Below are 19,341 nucleotides of genomic sequence, written 5' to 3'. Positions count from 1 at the left end.
CAGCACGTTTACACTTACCAGTTCGACTTGGTTTGGCACTTGTGCTTGGAGGTGAAGAGAAGGTGCTTGTTTCTCCTGTCAAAGAACCCTTGCTGGAGTGAAAAGCTGGTCGTTTAAGCTTGCTGCCTTGGTTTGGAGTTGTCTTGAATGAGAGAAAAACAGAAAAAAAGGCAATATGAAGAACCATTAGACAAAGAGAACTGCAAAAATGGATGGTCATTTTACTCAAATGTTAGTCAAAGGAAACAGTTTACGTTCTCAAAGGAGACTACAATGATCTTAAAGGTCAAGTACTTTTTTTAGAACTGTTTTTGCTTAGAGTGCCCACAAAATGGTGATAGCAAATATTAACGGCATATTGCAATATAAAAATCACCATCTTCATTCAGCATAAGCCATCCATGTAAGGTAGAATGGGCTAAGCCTTTTCTTTTTCCTTTATAAAAAAGCACCCAAAGAAAAGGAGGACTTCAGAGGCCTGATTTGTTGTTCTCCTATGCACAATAAATAAATTAAATAGCTGTTCAGTAGTTTCCAAAGAAACATGATGTGCTGACTTTCACAGACTGCAAAACAAAAATAAACACGCTTTTTCAGATTCAGTGAACTGGACTATAAACAGACAAGTTGAAATAGTGACAAAGCATAATGTCACAAATGTACATATGCAATACCCCACAGCATTAACTTTCCAACATATTAGTCTTCTCATTACTTGCTCGTTTAGACCTATCAACAGATGTCATGTGCAACAATTCTGGTATGTTATACTTGCAAATCTTTTTAAAGGAAGCATAAAAGAGCAGAAATGTTAGCATGAAATTAAGTAGCAAAATGAGAAATGCTAAAAGCTGTACAAAACTTTATAGGAAACTGCATCAAATCTGTGGGAAAAACTAAGAAACACAACAATTTTCAGTACAAGTACACCAGGCCTTTAAAACTGCTACTCACCCACACAGGTAAATTATTAAACATTAATTGGGCTAAAACTTGTTAATTATATAGGCAAATCTGCAACGTAGGATGTGATCCAATTCAAAAACCTGACCCAGCAGGAAGTGTTAACTGAAGAATCCTTTACCAAAAAGTGATTGCTTGCCTGAGTATTTTCCACTGTCATTTCAGGGCGCCCTTCTGGAGTTTCTTCAAATGATGCAATCCTTCCCTAAAACTTTAGTGCAGCAGTAGAGTTAATCAGTATCTGCTTTTTTTCTTGGGAGCATTCAGTGGAGTTTATGGACTCGGAGCAGTGAAGAAATCTTTACACAAACTACAGATAAGAACAGACAGCTTGCTACACAGAATCAGTGTGCTCAAATGTGTATGTTTGATCCACAAGTCTAGTGAGAGTGCAAGACTACTCGACTAACAGAGTTTTTCTAATGCCGTTTGTCTATTCAAAATAATCTACTTTATTATTTCCCTGTGCAATAGTACACTTATCTGTACATATTGTTTACAAAGTGAAATGCCTTAATTTCTTTTAGTAATGAAGTTTATTATTCAGTTTTAAAAGTTAAGTGGGTGGTTGTTTATTCATCTACATTAAGGTAATTGCACAAGACTGTTGAATAACAACTGCTGATACCCACTTTTGGAGAGAGTTTGCTCAGCCACTAGCTACCATAAGTTAAAGAGTATGTGTCATTTTATCATTTTAAGAATGCACAGTACTTGTGTCCTGGGTGTGCTAGACTTGTCTGGCTAGTGGCAGCATGTTACTGCAAAAGCAAGAGGTTGTGTGGCACTAAAAAGTACTATTATCCCCTCCAAGAAATCTGTGTGTGTGCACGCGCAGCAATTTTATACAGTTAGTCTGGGTAAGATAGCACTGCATGGAACTAGGCTGAGAATGAGATGCATCAAACACTGGAAAGTAGTTCTGCTCTCCACGATGCAATGTGAACCTTATTTTGATGTGGCAGGAACTAGCCAAAACCTAAGGGAGCAGATCTCACTTGGACTATGCTCAAGGGCAAACACTTCATGTACACTGCTGCCAGCAGTATGATTCTGCAGGACCCTCCCTGACATGGCTTTACACGAAACAGGAATTTGCAAGAAATGTTTAGCACTTTTAAATACAGTTGTAAGAGTGGTACACGTCTCACATTAACACTGTAGCAATTCTAACAGAAAAATTAAATTACCAAATAACTTGAAACTGCTTTTTCTCTTAAGCCTTCCATTAAATTCCTACCACAACCTTATGATATGAAAGCTGTGGAAACTGGGAGCAATTACTTTTTGCATTTGTTTTGAAAAGCACTTCAGTTATGTAGCATGTAGCACTTCTACAGTAAGATCTTACTGTTAACGGTATTTTTTCAGCAGAATATTTGTCAGTAGTTAATAATGCATACAAATATCTCGGGTATGTTGTATACAAAGCAGTTCTTCGGTTCTCCAGCATTTGCTACAAAATATCCCATAAGCTATATATACCCCAAGGTGAGCAAAAATGGAAGACTCTCTAGTTTCTTCAGTCCTCTTCTCTCTACTGGCATAGAATGTTGCATTTTTTCTAGTGAGGTACTGACAAATGAAAGACATCATCACTATATCAAAATAAATCTTTTAAGTTACAATGAGGAAGAATTAGAAAAAAAACATGTTGCAAAATGTTACCTCAAACATCTGCTCATGTTAAAGTCACCTCTAATGAAGGTTATTTCTTGCTGTTTGCAACAACAAGCAAGAATCATCACAAAAAGTTATGCTCATTAGGACAGCATTCACTACAAAAACTGTAGCAAATATAAGAAGAGTTATGTACTTACCATAACTTGGAATCTATGCTATCCAGTGTCACTATTCATCACGGATGGGTTTAGGATCCGACCTGGGATCCAAGCCGGCAAAAGTGAGTGGCAGCTCCTAAGCACGAGCTCCTCCCCTCACTTCCTGTTACCCACAATCCTCAGATTGAGTTGCTAGATACTAGTCCCATCTGGGACAATTTCACCCTGGTAACAAGATCACATACTCACACGAAACAGCCCCAATAGTCTCATGGCCACGAGGAGGGTGATGATGGAGGGTGGGAACGTGATGAATAATGACACTAGATAGCACAGATTCCAGATTATGGTAAGTACATAACTCTTTACCTGATGCTATCTGTGTCATTATTGATCGTGGATGGGTCAGAGACCCCAGCTACCTGAAAACCCTGGGAGGTCTCACGGAAGGACATGCTGAAGCAGAGAAGAACCAAACAAGGCCCTACCCCTGGATATCAAATCCAACTTGTAGTGTGATTTAAAGTTATGGGGATTTGACCAAGTAGCCATGGCACAAATGTTGTCTAAGAAAGTTCTACCCAGAACGCTAAAGACGCAGCCACTGACCTAGTAGAGTGGGCTTTAAGAGGTCCAGGAAGATTCTTATGATTAATCTGATAAATGTGGTCTATGCAAGAAACAATCCAATGAGAGATGGACACTTTGGAAATCGCTCTGCCTCTTTTGACCTGAGAGAAGGCCAGTGGCCACGAAGAGCTGATCTGATTTTCGGAAGTCCGTAGTCCTCTTTAGGTAGAAGTGTAACTGCCTATACACATCTAGACAATGACGCTGGTATTCTCCTTCATTGAAAAAATTGGGAAAAAAGACAGGGAGTTGGATATATACTGGTTTAGATTAGTTTCTGAAGCCACCTTAGGAATGAAAGACGAAATGGTTCAGAGGGAAACCCTATCCTTATGGAAAATCAAAAAAGGAGGTTTTATACAAAGAGTCTGTAATTCAGACACTCTTTTGGCAGAGGTAACTGCCACCAAAAGAGCAGTTTTCCAAGGTAAGAGCTTGATGTCACATGTTGCAGCAGGTTCAAAAGGGGGTAATGTCAGAGACTGCAGTACCAAAGTAAGATCATATGGAGGAGAGGGCGTCTTTGACGGGAGACCTAAGCAAGAACACCCCTTTTAGAAAGGCTTTGCATAACCTAGAAGAGAAGATAGGACAGACGTCGAAATGAAAATTAGATATAGCTGCTAACTGGAGGCAGTCATAGAAAAACTTGTTCCTTGCTGAAAAATGCAAGAGAGAAAGGACAAAATACTGGCAAGCGGAGCTGAAAAGAGATCTATGTCCCTCTGATAGGCCCAAATAGAGAACCTCTTCCACTTACTGGAATAAACCTTTTTTGTAGAGGGCTTTTGGGAGGCCAAAATGATGTCCTTCACTGGTGAAGGCAAATTTGTCCTGCTGACAATTATCGGAACTATAGATACCAAGCTATCAGTCTCAGGGACTTCAGATCAGGAGGGGGTAGTCCTCATGGGTGGGAGATAAGATCCTAAACTGGATCTAATATCCAAGGCGGATACATGAGATGAGACCATAGGAGGGGGAACCACATCTGTCGATGCCAAAAGGGGACAATGAGGATGAGTTGAGCCTTCAGGCAATAGGCCCTCTGTAGCACTCTGGGTTTAAGGGGCATTAGAGGAGACCTGGCGGTCAACTTTAAATCAGTGTGTCCCTGGGGGACTTCCACGGAGGGGGGATAAAAGAAAAGAATCTGCTGCACTTGAAACTGGCTGGGGATGCAAACAGGTCGCAACACAGAAATCCCCACTGATGGAAGATCTGATCTGCCACTGGCTGTTTCAGAGACAACTCGTGGGGACTCAGGATGGTCCTGCTCAACTTGTCTGCTAAAACACTAGAATCACCGGGAATACGTGTTGCAAGAAAAAAGCGGCCAGAGGCCATCGCCCATTCCCAAACTCTCATGGCCTCTCGGCAGAGAGGGTAAAATCGTGTTCCCCTTTGTTTGTTGATATACCAGACCACAGCCATGTTGTCATCTGAACTGCCACTGTCCTGAGTGGGAGAAAGTCCTGGAAGGCTTGCAATGTTAGGACCGCTCTCATCCCGTGGACATTGATGTACAATGTGGTCTCCGACAGGGATCACGTGCCTTGGACCATCCTTTCCTGGAAATGCCCCGCCACCCCAACAGGGAGGCATCTGTGGTCACTGTGGCTTGGGGTTGTGGTAGACAGAAGGGTCTCCCCAGCAGGAGATCCCTGGTCTAGACCCACCAGGTCAGGAAATGTTTGCAGACCCGAAAGATTCGAACCAAGGTTAACATGGGGTGAAGACAAGACGACCACTGTACCACCAGAGTCCACTGGAGGACCCACATGTGAAACCTTGTGAGGGGGACTAACAGAATGGCAGCTGCCATCGACCTGAGAACCTGCAGGATGAGATGGGCAGGAGATGAGAGAAGGCTTGTTCCTGGATTGTGGTTATTCTGCAGTGGGAAAGGTCTGCAGTCTACGACAGTGTCGAGAATCATACCTATAAACTCTAGTCTCTGACATGGGAGTAGGTGAGACATCGGAATATTGACAGTTATGCCAAGTGCTTGGAAGAGATTCAGGGTGAAATGCATTGCTAGGGAAAGGAGATGCTTTGTGGGAGCCATAAGGAGCCAATCGTCCAGGTACGGAAAGACCTTAAATCCCTGCAGACCGGAGATGGGCTGCAACCACTACCATACATTTGGTGAACACCCGGGGGGCTGAGGTGAAACCAAAGAGCAGGACTCTGAACTGATAATGATTGGCCCCTAGCCAGAGGCACAGGAATCTCCTGAAGCGTCTATTTTTATGTGACAGTGCGTGTCCTTGAGAACTACAGAGTACATCCAATCGTCCTTGCACAGAAATGGCAGAATAGACTGAACAGTGACCATCCAGAATTACAACTTCTTGACCAACAAATTCAGTTGGTTGAGGTCCAGAATGGGACACAGGTCTCCTGTTCTTTTTGGCACTAAAAAGAAGTGAGAGTAAGTCCCGGATCCTTGTTGTCCTGTTGGGACATTTTGGATGGTCTTGATGGGACAGTTTGAAGGTCTTCCACCTCTAAGAGAGCTGACTCCCTTTGGTGGGGTGGAACATTGGGGAGTGACTTCTGTAATGGAGGGGGGTGTTTGAAGGGAATGAAGTAACCCCTAGACATGATGTTTAGCACCCACTGGTCTGAGGTTATGGCTGCCCAGGCCAGTTGATGCAGAGATATATGACCCCCGACTGCCTCCAGGGTAGGGCAGCTGGGGAGCGCTTCAGGAGGAGTGTTGGGGCTTTTCCAAGAAGGGTTCTCAGAAGCCCTGATTCCGTAGACCCCCTCTGTCCCTAGGCCAGCACCTGGCATCGAACTCCCTTCCCCAGCTGGAAGAGGAGGATTCCTGTGGAGCATCCTGGAATGAAGACTGTGTCTTGTAGAACCACAGTTTCTTACTACCTCTCTGAGTCTTAGAGAAGGACCGTTGGGGGGTAGAAAACTTGATGCTGACAATGTCTTACCTTCCTGCTCACTGTTGGTCAATATGTCCTTGACCGAGGACCAAACAGAGTGGACCCATCAAATGGGGCACTTATAAAGGACGCCTTACAGTTGTCCGCAAACCTGCAAAGTTGAAGCCAGGCATGGTGCCTTACGGCAATGCCTGCACTCGTCGCTCGAGAGATGGCCTCTACAGAGTTCGAGATTAACCTTATCGATGCATTTGCTAGGGAAGCGAGAATGGATAGCTTCAGAGAAACCAACTTTAGGTTCTCCAGAGGCAACAACTCCGAAAGGGAAGAGGAAAGCTCCGAAACCAAATCCCTTTGTAGCCAGGTGAAATGTGCCATATAGTTTGGTACGGGAAGCACATGTACACCTCTGCCACGTCCGGGCTGAGAGCTGCAGTCTATCGCCCTAGTCTCTTCTGTTATGGGGATGGACCAAGGAACTCTGTTCCGCAAGCTCCTTCTTGGTGGCAGCAGCAACCATAATAGCATCCACGGGAACTCCCTTACTGCAAAAAGGCATGTCTTTAGGGAGGGTTAAGAAACGTATCGGCCCTCTTGGGCACCAGTTCAACTGTGTCTGGCTTATTCCACTCCCTGCTGGCCATGACCTTGACTAACTCGTCCACAGGAGGAGAGACCCAGGAAGTAGATGGGCCCACCCCAAACACATTCAGGAACACGGACTCTCAAAGGATGGCCACAAAGGCACCAGCTTCCAAATGCACCGGTACTCTCGTCAACTTTATTGTAGCTTAAAATGTCGCTCCAACACGGTAAAAAGTAACCACTTGCACTCAAATTTAAAACTCTAAACAGGACCATTCAAGTTAATTTTGTAAAGCGCTTTTCAACCGGATCTTATCCGAACTTCTTCAGACAAAAAATACTACCATTTTCAACTGCATTTAAATACTTGCACCTATTTTCAAGAACCTATCAGGTTCAAACATTCCAGTTAAAAAATTAAAGCGATATTTACTTTATTTACTTTTCTAACACTGTCACTTTAGATAGTTAATTAAAACCACATTCATTAAAATACTTCTATATGAGTCAAAAGGTGCAAAATTCAACAAATGAAAAATCCAGTCTATACTATGTATAGTTAATTCTTCCTACAATCCCAAAACAGCCTTGTGTGTTGTCATTCCCTGTCCATAAATAATTAACCATTCTCATCAGAACTCAATGAGAATGTTTGTTTATTACATACCTCCTATATATTATTGTACCATGTTTATCCTCTTTCCACTATTACTATAAGTTTTTTATACTCAAAACACCGTCTATTATCTTTTAACAAGTTGTTTGTTTATTAATAATTATTGTTATTAATTTGGTGTTGGTCATCCTTCCTATGTAAATGCCCTTATGCTGCGATCTTGTAATGGTAGTTAAGTCGTACCACTCGTTACATAATGTTCCGCAGGCAGAGTTCCTTATGTCCCCTTACCGGTAACTACTTTTCTAAATCCCTCTCATATACCATATTCTTGTGTGTCTTTATACATACATGATTTGTACGATGTTTCCTAAAGTGTTTATTTCCACTCCGTTCTCATGTGGGTGAACCACTTCTTATTTACTTACATAGTCTAATGTCATTTTTATGTTTTGTTGAAGAATGAAGATGAATATAAATCACATACATCTACTGTTAAAAAGTTGTGTTCCTTGTGGAAGGTCAGATTGTTTAATTGGTCCGAAAAGGACCATGAGTCTTTACAAATCTGTGACTCCCTCTCCACAAATTATTTCAATATTAGGTCCACAACTTCCGCGCATGGGTATGTGATAGATTGCCTTGCGTCTACTAATGCCCTAAAGGGTGGGTCATTCAACCCTTTATGTATTTTTGGTATTCCAAATACTTGTAGTTTAGGTGCCAACATAGTTAAGTAATGATTCAACTGTGTATCTATCAACCCATCGATAAAAAGGTCACCAAGAAACATTTTAATTCTGTTCTAAGCAATATTAAGTTGGTTCAAGCTTACCTTAGCTTAGTCATAAATGCTTAGATCAGGAAAAGAACTGAAAATAAAGACCTTTCCAGACTTATGGATTATGTATACTCAATTATAAACTAAGAATTATACATGTAGTGTTCATGTTTTAACTTATTCTTTGGTAGTAATGCTGTTGCCCATAATACCTAAACTGTTGTTCACTGATTTATACCTAAATAAGTAAGGTGAGAGTAAAATAATTTTTAATGAATATAGGTATATTTACAGGGAACAACATAAACAATAAATTTTAGTAAATAGGCGCTAGCATTAGTGATTTGAATATTGTAATTAGTGGTGATCATCCTTCAACAAAACATAAAAATGACATTAGACTATGTAAGTAAATAATTAGAAGTTATGTACCTACCATAACGTTCCATGTTAGTTGTCTTCTTCTCGCCTTCATTCTTGCTGGATGGGTTCGGAGCCGATCCTCGGCTCCGACTCGGCCACTCTAAAAGCTCGAGAGCTAGTTCCACCGGCTCGTGGCTCCCCTATATCCCACAATGCTAGGCGGTAACTCCTCAGATCTCGTTTGAAAGCTAAGCCCAGCAAGGAAATTCCATAAAAGGAACAAAAGAAAACTCCTCTAGGTCTGCCCAGGCTAGGGGGAAGGAGGGTGGGACGCAAGAAAGAAGGCGAGAAGAAGACAACTAACATGGAACGTTATGGTAGGTACATAACTTCTAAATGTCAAGTTGTCTATCTCGCCTTCATTCTTGCTGGATGGGACCGTGTCCCTAGCACCTTATCCCGGGTGGCCTATCGAAACAGACTCTTGAGTACAGTGGAACCAAAGTTGGCTCGGTCTCTAGAGGCCAAGTCTAACTTATAATGAGAAATGAAGGTATGGGGAGAAGCCCAAGTAGCTGCAGAACAAATCGAATCAATAGGCAGCCTATCTTGGAAAGCTATAGAAGTGGCTAAAGCTCTAGTTGAATGAGCCCTGGGTTTGGATGGCAACTGTTGATGTCTGATCTCATACACAAGGGTAATTAACGAAGTAAGCCATCTAGAGAGAGATACTTTAGAAATTGGAAGGCCCATTCTACCTTCTGCATAAGAAACAAACAGTTGATCAGACTTCCTGAATTGTTTGGTCCTGTCTAAATAGTACCTAAGTTGGCGATGAACATCTAAAAAGTGTAACTTTTGTTCTGACCTACTGGAATAATTAGGGAAGAACACAGGAAGTTCAATGGTTTGATTCAAATTTGCCAGTGAAGCTACCTTGGGCAAAAAGGACAGGTTAGTACGTAAAAACACCCTATCCTTATGAAACACAAGATAAGGGGGGTCGACTACACAGAGCATGGAGTTCAGAGACTCTTCTAGCTGAAGTGATAGCTACTAAAGAGTGTTTTCCAAGATAGTAACTTTATTGAACATGAAGCCGCAGGTTCAAAGGGGGGAAGAATTAAGGACGCCAGAGCCAAGTTGAGATCCCATTGAGGAGGAGGATCCCTGATTGGTGGTTTGAGGAGAAAAACTCCCTTTAAAAAGGCTTTGCAGAGTTTGTGAGACATAATGGAGGACTCTGAGACTCCAACATGAAAGTTCGATATTGCTGCCAACTGAACTTTGATGGTAGACGGGGACGAACCTGAGTGGAAAAGTTCGGCTAGAAAGTCTAGAACTGATTGAATGGAAGCAGTGAAAGGATATATATTCTTTGACTGCGCCCAATAGGAAAGACGTTTCCACTTGCTATGATAAATCTTCCGAGTGGAAGACTTATGAGAGGCTATCAAAATATCTCTAACTGAGCGAGATATCAGAGGAAGCCTGGCTAGAGTTGGAATTGGAGGAACCACGCTGTGAGGTTCAGAGAAGGGAGGCAGTGATGCAACTGACCCGACTGATGGGTCAAGAGGTCTGGAACTGGGTCCAGATGCCAAGGTTGCTCCAACAGATAACGGTGGAGAAATGGGAACCAAATCTGTCGAGGCCAGTAAGGGGCAATGAGGATCATGGAAGCTTTCTGAGCGATGGCTTTCTGTATTAGCTGAGATATCAGTGGGAAGGGAGGAAAAGCATACAGAAGTCCCTGGGGCCAATCGTGTACTAGAGCGTCTCTGCTGGGGTGGCCTGGTTGGGGAAAGAGGGTGAAAAAATCGTCGCACTTGCTGTTTTGGGGAGTAGTGAAAAGGTCGCAGCAAGGCTGGCCCCACTTTCGAAAAACTTTCTCCAACACTGAATTCTTCAGAGACCACTCGTGAGGCATGAGAATAGCTCTGCTCAATTTGTCCGCAATCACATTGGACTTCCCGGGAATGAGCGTTGCTAACAGAAACCGCTGAGAAGAAATCACCCATTGCCACAGTCTGAGTGCCTCTCGACATAGGGGGTAAGATCTGGTTCCGCCTTGTTTGTTGATGTACCACACTACAGACATATTGTCTGTCCGAATTGCTATAGTTCCCTTGGGAAGAGAGTCTTGTAAGGCTTGGAACGCTAGAAGCACTGCTCTCATCTCTAGGACATTTATGCGCAAGTGGCACTCGAAAGGTTGCCACATGCCTTGGACCGTCCTGCCCTGGTAATGCCCCCCCCACCCGATCAGGGAGGCGTCCGTTGTCACTGTAGCAACCGGAGGGGAAGGGACGAAAGGTCTCCCTAGGTGGAGCTGGGGAGATGTGATCCACCAAGAGAGATGATTCTTGCACGATTGAGTTATCCGAATAGGATGGGACATTGGAAGTCGTTGGAAAGACCATTGTGTGAAGAGCATCCATTGTAAAATTCTCATATGGAAGCGAGCTAATGGTAGAAGAGGGATGGCCGCCACCATAATCCCTAAAACCTTCAGGATCAATCTGGCTTTGACCTTGTTGCTCTGCAAGACAAGAGAGACCTGTCTGTGCATGTCTGCTATTCTCTGCTCTGTGAGTCTGGCTGACATGTTGACTGTGTCTAGATTTGCGCCTATAAAGGTAATAACACGACAAGGCGACAAGACAGACTTTTCGTAATTTATTGAAATGCCTAGTGTCTGACGTGTGAAAGGTGTAGTCTCTGGCAAGAAGCAAAAGATGCTTGGTGGGGGCTGTAAGGAGACAGTCATCTAAATAAGGAAACACCTGGAATCCTTGTCGTCTCAGATGAGAGGCGACCACTGCCATGCATTTGGTAAACACTCGGGGGGCTGTAGTGAGACCAAAGGGCAGGGCTCTGAATTGGAAATGACTGGTTCCCAGCCTGAAGCGGAGGAATCTCCTGGAGCGTCGACTCATTCTGATGTGATAGTACGCATCCTGGAGATCTATCGAGCACATCCAGTTGGCCCGCCCCAAAAGGGGTAGAATGGACTGCAGCGTGACCATCCGGAACTTTGTTTTCTTGACAAACTTGTTCAAGTTTCTGAGATCCAAAATGGGTCTCCAGTCCCGTTTTCTTTGGAACCAAAAAGAATTTGGAGTAGATTCCGGATCCTATTTGGTCTGCTGGAACTGGTTGAATGACTCTTTTTGCGAGCAGCTTTGAAATTTCTAATGCTGCTTGCTCCCTTTGACTGGGTGGAACGTCTGGAAGGGATTTTTTGGATTGCTTCGGAATGAAAAGGAATGGGATTCTGTAGCCTTCGGAAATGATAGACTGTACCCACTTGTCTTGAGCTAGGGATAGCCAGGCTTCTGGGTACAGCGATAATCTTCCCCCGACTGCCTCCGAAGGTGGACAGTCGGGCAACACCTCAGGGATGCTGAAAGGGCTTGTCGGAAAAGGATTCTCGACTGCCCTGATTCTGCGGGCCCCCTCTGCCTCTAGGACGGCGTCTACCATTATTGTTCCCCCCTCTGCCTCTAGAGGGGAATCGACTCTGTGCGTCAGGCAAATCTCCCTGAGATTGTTTGTGGAACCACATCTTTCCCCCTTTCTGGCCTTTGGAGTAAGGCCTAGAAGGAGCAGAAAAACGGACTCCGACGGCAGAGAGAGTTTTGCCATCAGTCTCGCACCTAGTCAGGGTTTCCTTCACTTGAGGACCAAAAAGGGATGATCCATCAAAGTGTGAATTAGTGAAGGACGCCTTGAAAGGGTCCGCAAAGTTACATAGCCGCATCCAAGCATGCCAATGCAAGGCTACACCTGTACTTGCCGCTCTACTTGCTCCATCCGCCGCATATGAAAGGAGGCGCATGGAGGAGTTAGTTATAGAATTAAGGGTCGCCAGCTGAGAGTTCATCCTATCCTGAAAACCCGCAGCTGTTGGGTCCTTTAACATTTCGCTCGCTTCCTTGAGCAAATCCCTCTGAAGACGAGTGAAATGACACAGGTAATTCAGTGAGCGCATAGTAAAGGTCGCTGACGAGAACATCCGCTTCCCGTACCTGTCCATTGACCTAGACTCCTTGTTAGGAGGATGAACAGGCACCGAAGGATCAGCTAACTCCTTCTTGGTGGCCGCAGCCACCACCATAGCATCAACAGAGACGCCTTTGGTTAAAAATTCCTTGTCCTTGGGGGCAGTGATAAATTTTGATGGTCTCCTGGGGGTGGGTTCCACTGAGTCAGGAGCCGCCCAGGCCTTCTTTGCTACCACTTGCATAAGGGGGTCAAAGGGAGGGGACACCCAGGAGGTGGAAGGGCGAGAGCCAAACGCCTAAAGATACACCGATTCATCCTCTGAAGGGTTGAGGGCTGGCCAATTCCCCCTCTGTTTTAAGATTTCGAGGATGTCTGCAAAGGAGACATCTTCAGAGGGGGAACGAGGGGAACCTTCAGAATCCTCTAAATCAGTGTCAGAGGTGACAGACTCAGGGGAGTCAATGTGCTTCCTCTTGCACTGCCTCTTCCTAGGGGGCTCTCCGGCTGGGTCAGGAGAGGCCTCGGAAGAGGAGGAGATCCCCACTGGGGAAACTTGAGGAGCTGGCTCTCTACGGTCGGGGATGAGAGAGTGAGTAGAAATCACCGGAGGCACCGTGGAGGGAGGGGCGGAAGGAGCCGATTGTGGAGTTGAACCTGGTTCTAACACGCTCCTCATGACCTCGAAGGCACCCCTGTCAGGCAGAGCCGGAGGTCTCTGCTCCGAAAAGCTGAAGACCTCCCCCGGCACCGACAGTGATGGCTCCGAGGCTGATGTCAGAGCCGAACTCACCAGCGCCGAAGCACCGAGAGGGAGAGCGGGGTCGGACAAGGGTCCGATGCCACTCGCCCCCTCGGAGCCGACGAGGGAAGTCCAGCGCCGAGATTCTTCCAAGGAAGACATTGGAGCAGACGACGGCACCGAAGACAAAGGTATCGGTTCCGACGCCACCACAGTCTCGGGTCCGAGCCACCCCGGCTCCGAACTCAGAAGAGTCAGAGGAGGAACATTTTGAGTAATGGGAATAGTTCTCGACTGTTGAGTCGGACTTTGAAGCATCTGGGCCAGTGCCTCGGACTTAAGAATTCGACTCACTACTCTCTGAAGGTCATGAGTGAGATCTATGGCTCCGTTCAGACAGCAAAGGTGATGCTGGAGCCGAATGAACGGAGCCGATAAATGGAGATCGGGACCTTTTTCTGGATGCCTGTTCCGACAATTTGATCAGAGCCGACTCAGTTATGTCTTCCTCGGCTCCGGCCGGAGCCGAGGAAATAGTAGGGGCATGCGTTCGAGATTCATCGGCTCCGGCCGGAGCCGATGTTCGAACAGCCTTTGGACCCCCAGAAGACGGCTCAGAGACTGGAGCCGAAGGTCTGGAAGGCTTAGAGGGTTTCCCCGAGGATTGAGTCGAGGGACCCTCAGGCTTCAATAAACCCCTTAAAATGAGTTTATTTTTGCGCTCCTGCAGGACTCTAGGGCTGAAGCCATGGCAAACAGCACATGAGTCCTGCAGGTGCAAAGGCCCCAGGCAGTATACACAAGAAGTGTGACCGTCTGTCAGAGACATCTTCTGACAGCACGAGTCACACTTCTTGAAGCCTGAGACCTTCGATTCTTTGGACATGTCCAAAAAAAGAAGTCAAAGTGTAACCACAAACATACACACACACACACACCGATTACACTTGTAATATTTTTAAATTAAAAATTAGTAATTAACTTAAAATTAAGACCCTACAAAACACAGCCACTCCAACTACTAAGGTAGGGAGGGAATGGGCCTAAAGCCCAAGGGAATAAAATTAGCAAGTTTAGGAAAAAAACTGGGGAAACTTGACTATAAAGGGGAGTAAACTACTTAACTTTGAAAACTATGAGGAAAGCTAACTTAAAAAGGGGGTCTATCTAAGATACAACTCAATATTTCAACTAACCTGACGAGCCGGTTGAAAAAGCACCTCGATCGCTGTAGCGGCAAACGAGATCTGAGGAGTTACCGCCTAGCATTGTGGGATATAGGGGAGCCTTGAGCCGGTGGAACTAGCTCTCGAGCTTTTAGAGTGGCCGAGTCGGAGCCGAGGATCGGCTCCGAACCCATCCAGCAAGAATGAAGGCGAGATAAACAACTTAACATCAAGTGGTTCACCCACATGAGAACGGAGTGGAAATAAACACTTTAGGAAACATCGTACAAATCATGTATTTATAAAAACACACAAGAATACGGTATATGAGAGGGATTTAGAAAAGTAGTTACCGGTAAGGGGACATAAGGAACTCTGCCTGCGGGACATTATGTAACGAGTGGTACGACTTAACTACCATTACAAGATCGCAACGTAAGGGCATTTACATAGGAAGGATGACCAACACCGTATTAATAACAATAATTATTAATAAACAAACAACTTGTTAAAAGATAATAGACGGTGTTTTGAGTATAAAAGACCTATAGTAATAGTGGAAAGAGGATAAACACATGGTACAATAATATATAGGAGGTACATAATAAACAAACATTCTCATTGAGTTTTGACGAGAATGGTTAATTATTTATGGATAGGGAATGACAACACGAGGCTGTTTTGGGATTGTAGGAAGAATTAAATATACATAGTACAGACTGGATTTTTCATTTGTTGAATTTTGCACCTTTTGACTCATATAGAAGTATTTTAATGAATGTGGTTTTAATTAACTATCTAAAGTGACAGTGTTAGAAAAGTAAATAAAGTAAATATTGCTTTTTTTTTTAACTGGAATGTTTGAACCTGACAGGTTCTTGAAAATAGGTGCAAGTATTTAAATGCAGTTGAAAATGGTAGTATTTTTTGTCTGAAGAAGTCCGGATAGGATCCGGACGAAAAGCCCTTTGCAAAATTAACTTGAGTGGTCCTGTTTAGAGTTTTAAATTTGAGTGCAAGTGGTTACTTTTTACCGTGTTGGAGCGACATTTTAAGCTACAATAAAGTTGACGAGAGTACCGGTGCATTTGGAAGCTGGTACCTTTGTGGTTTTCTTCAGTTTGTTTTCGTTTATTGGTTCCTCAAAGGGTGGGGTTGGGGAAGACCAACCGCCTCGTTGCTTAAGGATTCCCAGGATGTTGCTGAAGGACATCTCCTTAGGCAGAAGTCTGGGGGACCTGTCCCCTTCATTGAAATACATGTCATCCATTAGAGACTCCCAAGGGGAGTCTAGGTGCCTCCTCTTATACAACTTCTTCCGAGGAGGCTCCTCCACTGTGGGCTCCAGAGAGGACACTGAGGAGGTAGAGGCCCCTATGGGGGTAATGCCCCTCTAAAGGTGATCCCGGGTAGGCTGACCCTGGACCAATGATGTAGGCTTCCCATCCAAACTGGAACCAGGTAATGTAGGGTTCAGGGCCGAAAAGGAGGTTGCTGACCATGCGGAGATGGTAATTTCCATCACCTGAAAGGCAGGACCGAACGATGTCCCATCCTCCCCCTCTCTGCCAGCCGCAGTGAAGAGGGGTGGGTGGGGAGAGCCTGGAACAGTATCAATGCCCCCAGACAATACCGGGTCCGAGCTATCCAAAGCAGAACCCCCCCCACAGTGGCCTCCATGGATCACTCGGGCACGAGACAAAGTCAACCCAGCTAGGGACCCAGGAGGTGTGGGAGTAGGGGTGCTACCAGATGCCAGCAGCCTCCCCGTCAGCAAGCTCTGACCCTGGGGCAATGAACTCACAGGAGTCAGATGGGAGGAGAGGAGGATGGAAGTGGATGAAGCACCCCTTGGCACAAGGGTAGGGGATGGGAGTAGACCCAGTTCCATTTGGGCTTTGAGAAAGCTCCTCATCATCTAGTCCATATCTGAAGAGAGCAGACTTCTGGTGGACCGAGAAGAAACTGAGGAATGCCCCGAGTGAGTCAATAGCCTGTGATCGCTGGAAGAGGACCTACTAGGCCCCTTCAGATCTGAAGACTTGGGGGGGGGGGCTGGAGAGTCTATTATTACTATCGGATACAATGGGACCATCGGGCCTGAAGGACCATATGGATCCAATCCCGCCAGGGACCCTACCAACAGATCAGACGAAGCTGTCGGAGCAGAGGGGGACCTCAAATCACCAGTCTGATCCAATGACCTGCCCGCCTGTGAGGAATCGGATCCAGCAGAGGGAGCTAAGACTTTCAGAGCCTAAGTGCCTGGAGCCAAAGCCCCCAAGGCTGGGCTTGGATCCGGAGCACTTGGATCTGACAGCATGGGCCATTTTGTTATCAGATCCCGTGAGGAAGAGTGCTTCCTCTTGGGATCAGAAGGAGTATTTGGGGAAAGACCCCTAGACAAAAGTGGCCCCAGAAGCCAGCTCCTTGAGAAGTAACTTATTCCTATGGTCTAGGAGAGCCCGAGGATTGAAGCCAGCACAAATATCACACTCACTCTCCAAGTGGGGCTTTCCTAGACAGTAGATGCACTCCTTGTGCATGTCAGCAGGAGCAAGCTTGTGACCGCACAAGGAGCAACACCTGAAACCCAAAGGTTTGTCAGCCATAAAGAAGCACAAACACACACAAATCACTCTCACAAAAAAGAGGGAGGGGGGGCATGAAAGAGGAAAAAGGGCGGGAAGAGAACCCTAACGCCAGAGAAAACTAACCAGGGGAGGGGGGAACAACACTAAAACTACAGTACACTGCACAAACTAGACTAAAATGTAAGCTAAGGAGAAGAAGGGAAACAGAAAGGCAGGGCCCCTCTCCCCCCAGAAAATTTCACTTATCTGATAGTATCAGATCAAATTTCTTTACAGATAACATGTTAGGCCTACAATGTACACTAAATGTGAGGTGCAAAATACAATTCTGCTGTTGAGAACACTAAGGTTAGACATTATATACAGAGTTACGGCACAATTTGCTGCAGCAATCCAGAAGGGAATATTGCCTTCCTCCATAGGAATACCAACTACCCAAGAGATTGTAAACAAAAGCTCTGGGAGTCATCCCTAAAGTTATGACTACAGTAATGACTTGCACAAAGAACGCAGTACAGTTGCTGCAGGATGTTCAAATGTAGTCCTTCTGGCAGTCCAGTTTTCCCACCCTCCTTCCTCTCTTTCCTGGGGCATTTGAGAATGGGGTGGGACACCTGTTATTCTTCACCCCCCTTAATTTCTAACTTCACCTGAAGTTCATCTTGTTAAACCTTAAAGGTTACCTTAGGAGACCTGTCTGATATAGTACCTCAGAAGATTCGAGGATTATCAATAGGCCTCATAACAAAAAAGAGGCTTTTGGTTCGCACCAAGTCTGCCACTCTTCAGACAGAGACAAGGAACAATAGAAGATGGTTGACCATATGTACCCCATTATACAACAAATTGGAGATGTCCCAGAGGCAGGAAATGTGAGGGTCAGTGGATGAGCAGGGAAAGAGTTTTAAAACCTCATTATGATGTAAATAACCTCTGCATTTGATTCAGGTGTGCATGTAAAAGAATAATAAAGAAACTGTTCAGTTAAGGATGGAAACACATCAGGTGAGACTGAGGATGAATGGGAGGTAAATCAGACTTTGCTGAAAATATCCAACTGTTTAAGTGCATACATCTATGGTCGACATAGCTGAAGAGGTTTGAAAGTTCAAAGTGAAACTACAAAACAGCTAAATTTGGGAAAAGGTTGTGTATGTATGTTTATATCATTTGAGAAATGCTCCATTTCCACAAAGATTAACATTTATTTAACTGCTTGGAGTTCTGTCAAATGTTGATCCTAATTTGAGAAGTAAGGTATACGGTCAGTTATGCCCAATGTTTGAACTTTATAACTGAGACATTTGAACATGAACACACTTTTTTAAAGGTAAGTGGTGAAATCAAACATTTACAATTTAAAGTAATAAAAATTGCCTACAAAAGTCATGGGAGAATACAAAGAATATTTAGACAATGTGTCGTTCAATAATATTAAAACCAGTTTTTATATATATATATATATATATATATATATATATATATATATATATATATATATATATATATATATATATATATGATATTAAACCTCCATACTGGTGATTTAAGTGACTGCCATAATGAGTGTGTGGAGGTGGGATTAAAGTTTCAGACTGTAATACAGAGTATATATCATATTATATTATATATTACACGAATGCACCGTATTTTTGTATTACAAAAGCAAATATTTCTTCTTAATAGAATCCTCTCACATGTATCTGATGTAGCCATTACCATAATAAAAAAGAGCTCTACCTCAGTTCTGAAATAGTTATTTCCTTAAAAAAAGAGGAACTAACAAAAACTGGCAAGCAAGAGGAAATCGGTCACCTTTTTCTTCAACAGAAGATATTGGTGGACAGACGAATTGCTGACCGAGATAACTCAGAACCTAGAGTCATAGCAGATGTCTAGTAGTAATTTTCATGTGACTTAACTTGCAGTTCACTTTATGAATAAATTCCAAGTTGAAGTCCAAGAAAAGTGGTGTCTAAGCATTAGGCTGGAAGAAAAGCCCCACAAAAACCTACTCAAGCCTTAGTCTGAAAATCACCATGTGCTTAACAAATATTTCCCAAATAGTTTACTAAAGCTCCTTTATACATCTAACTCTAAAACAGCAGGAAACAACTGCACCTCTGTAAGAATGCGGCTAGACTAAGCCTTGAAGTGACATTTCCACCCTCTTATAATACACACCTGTGTTAGGAACTTACCATAAATGTAA

The 19,341-nt window shown here is 44.2% G+C and overlaps 1 protein-coding gene across 1 annotated transcript in view; it reads right to left on the bottom strand.

Annotated features, from left to right (window-relative positions):
- Positions 1-19,341, bottom strand: part of LOC122792184 (microtubule-actin cross-linking factor 1-like) — a gene marked incomplete in the record, with an annotated part of 3,579,694 nt that overhangs the window by 35,272 nt on the left and 3,525,081 nt on the right. Inside the window, 1 exon segment of the mRNA XM_044059907.1 lies at positions 19-142. Coding sequence (XP_043915842.1) covers positions 19-142 — 124 coding nt within the window.

This window comes from Protopterus annectens, chromosome 1.part2 (assembly GCF_019279795.1).
Source record: "Protopterus annectens isolate FY-2018-M chromosome 1.part2, PAN1.0, whole genome shotgun sequence".
Lineage (NCBI taxonomy): Eukaryota > Metazoa > Chordata > Ceratodontiformes > Protopteridae > Protopterus > Protopterus annectens.
The sequence above is the reverse complement of the archived record's forward strand: the minus strand, read 5'-3'. Positions and strand labels throughout refer to the sequence as shown.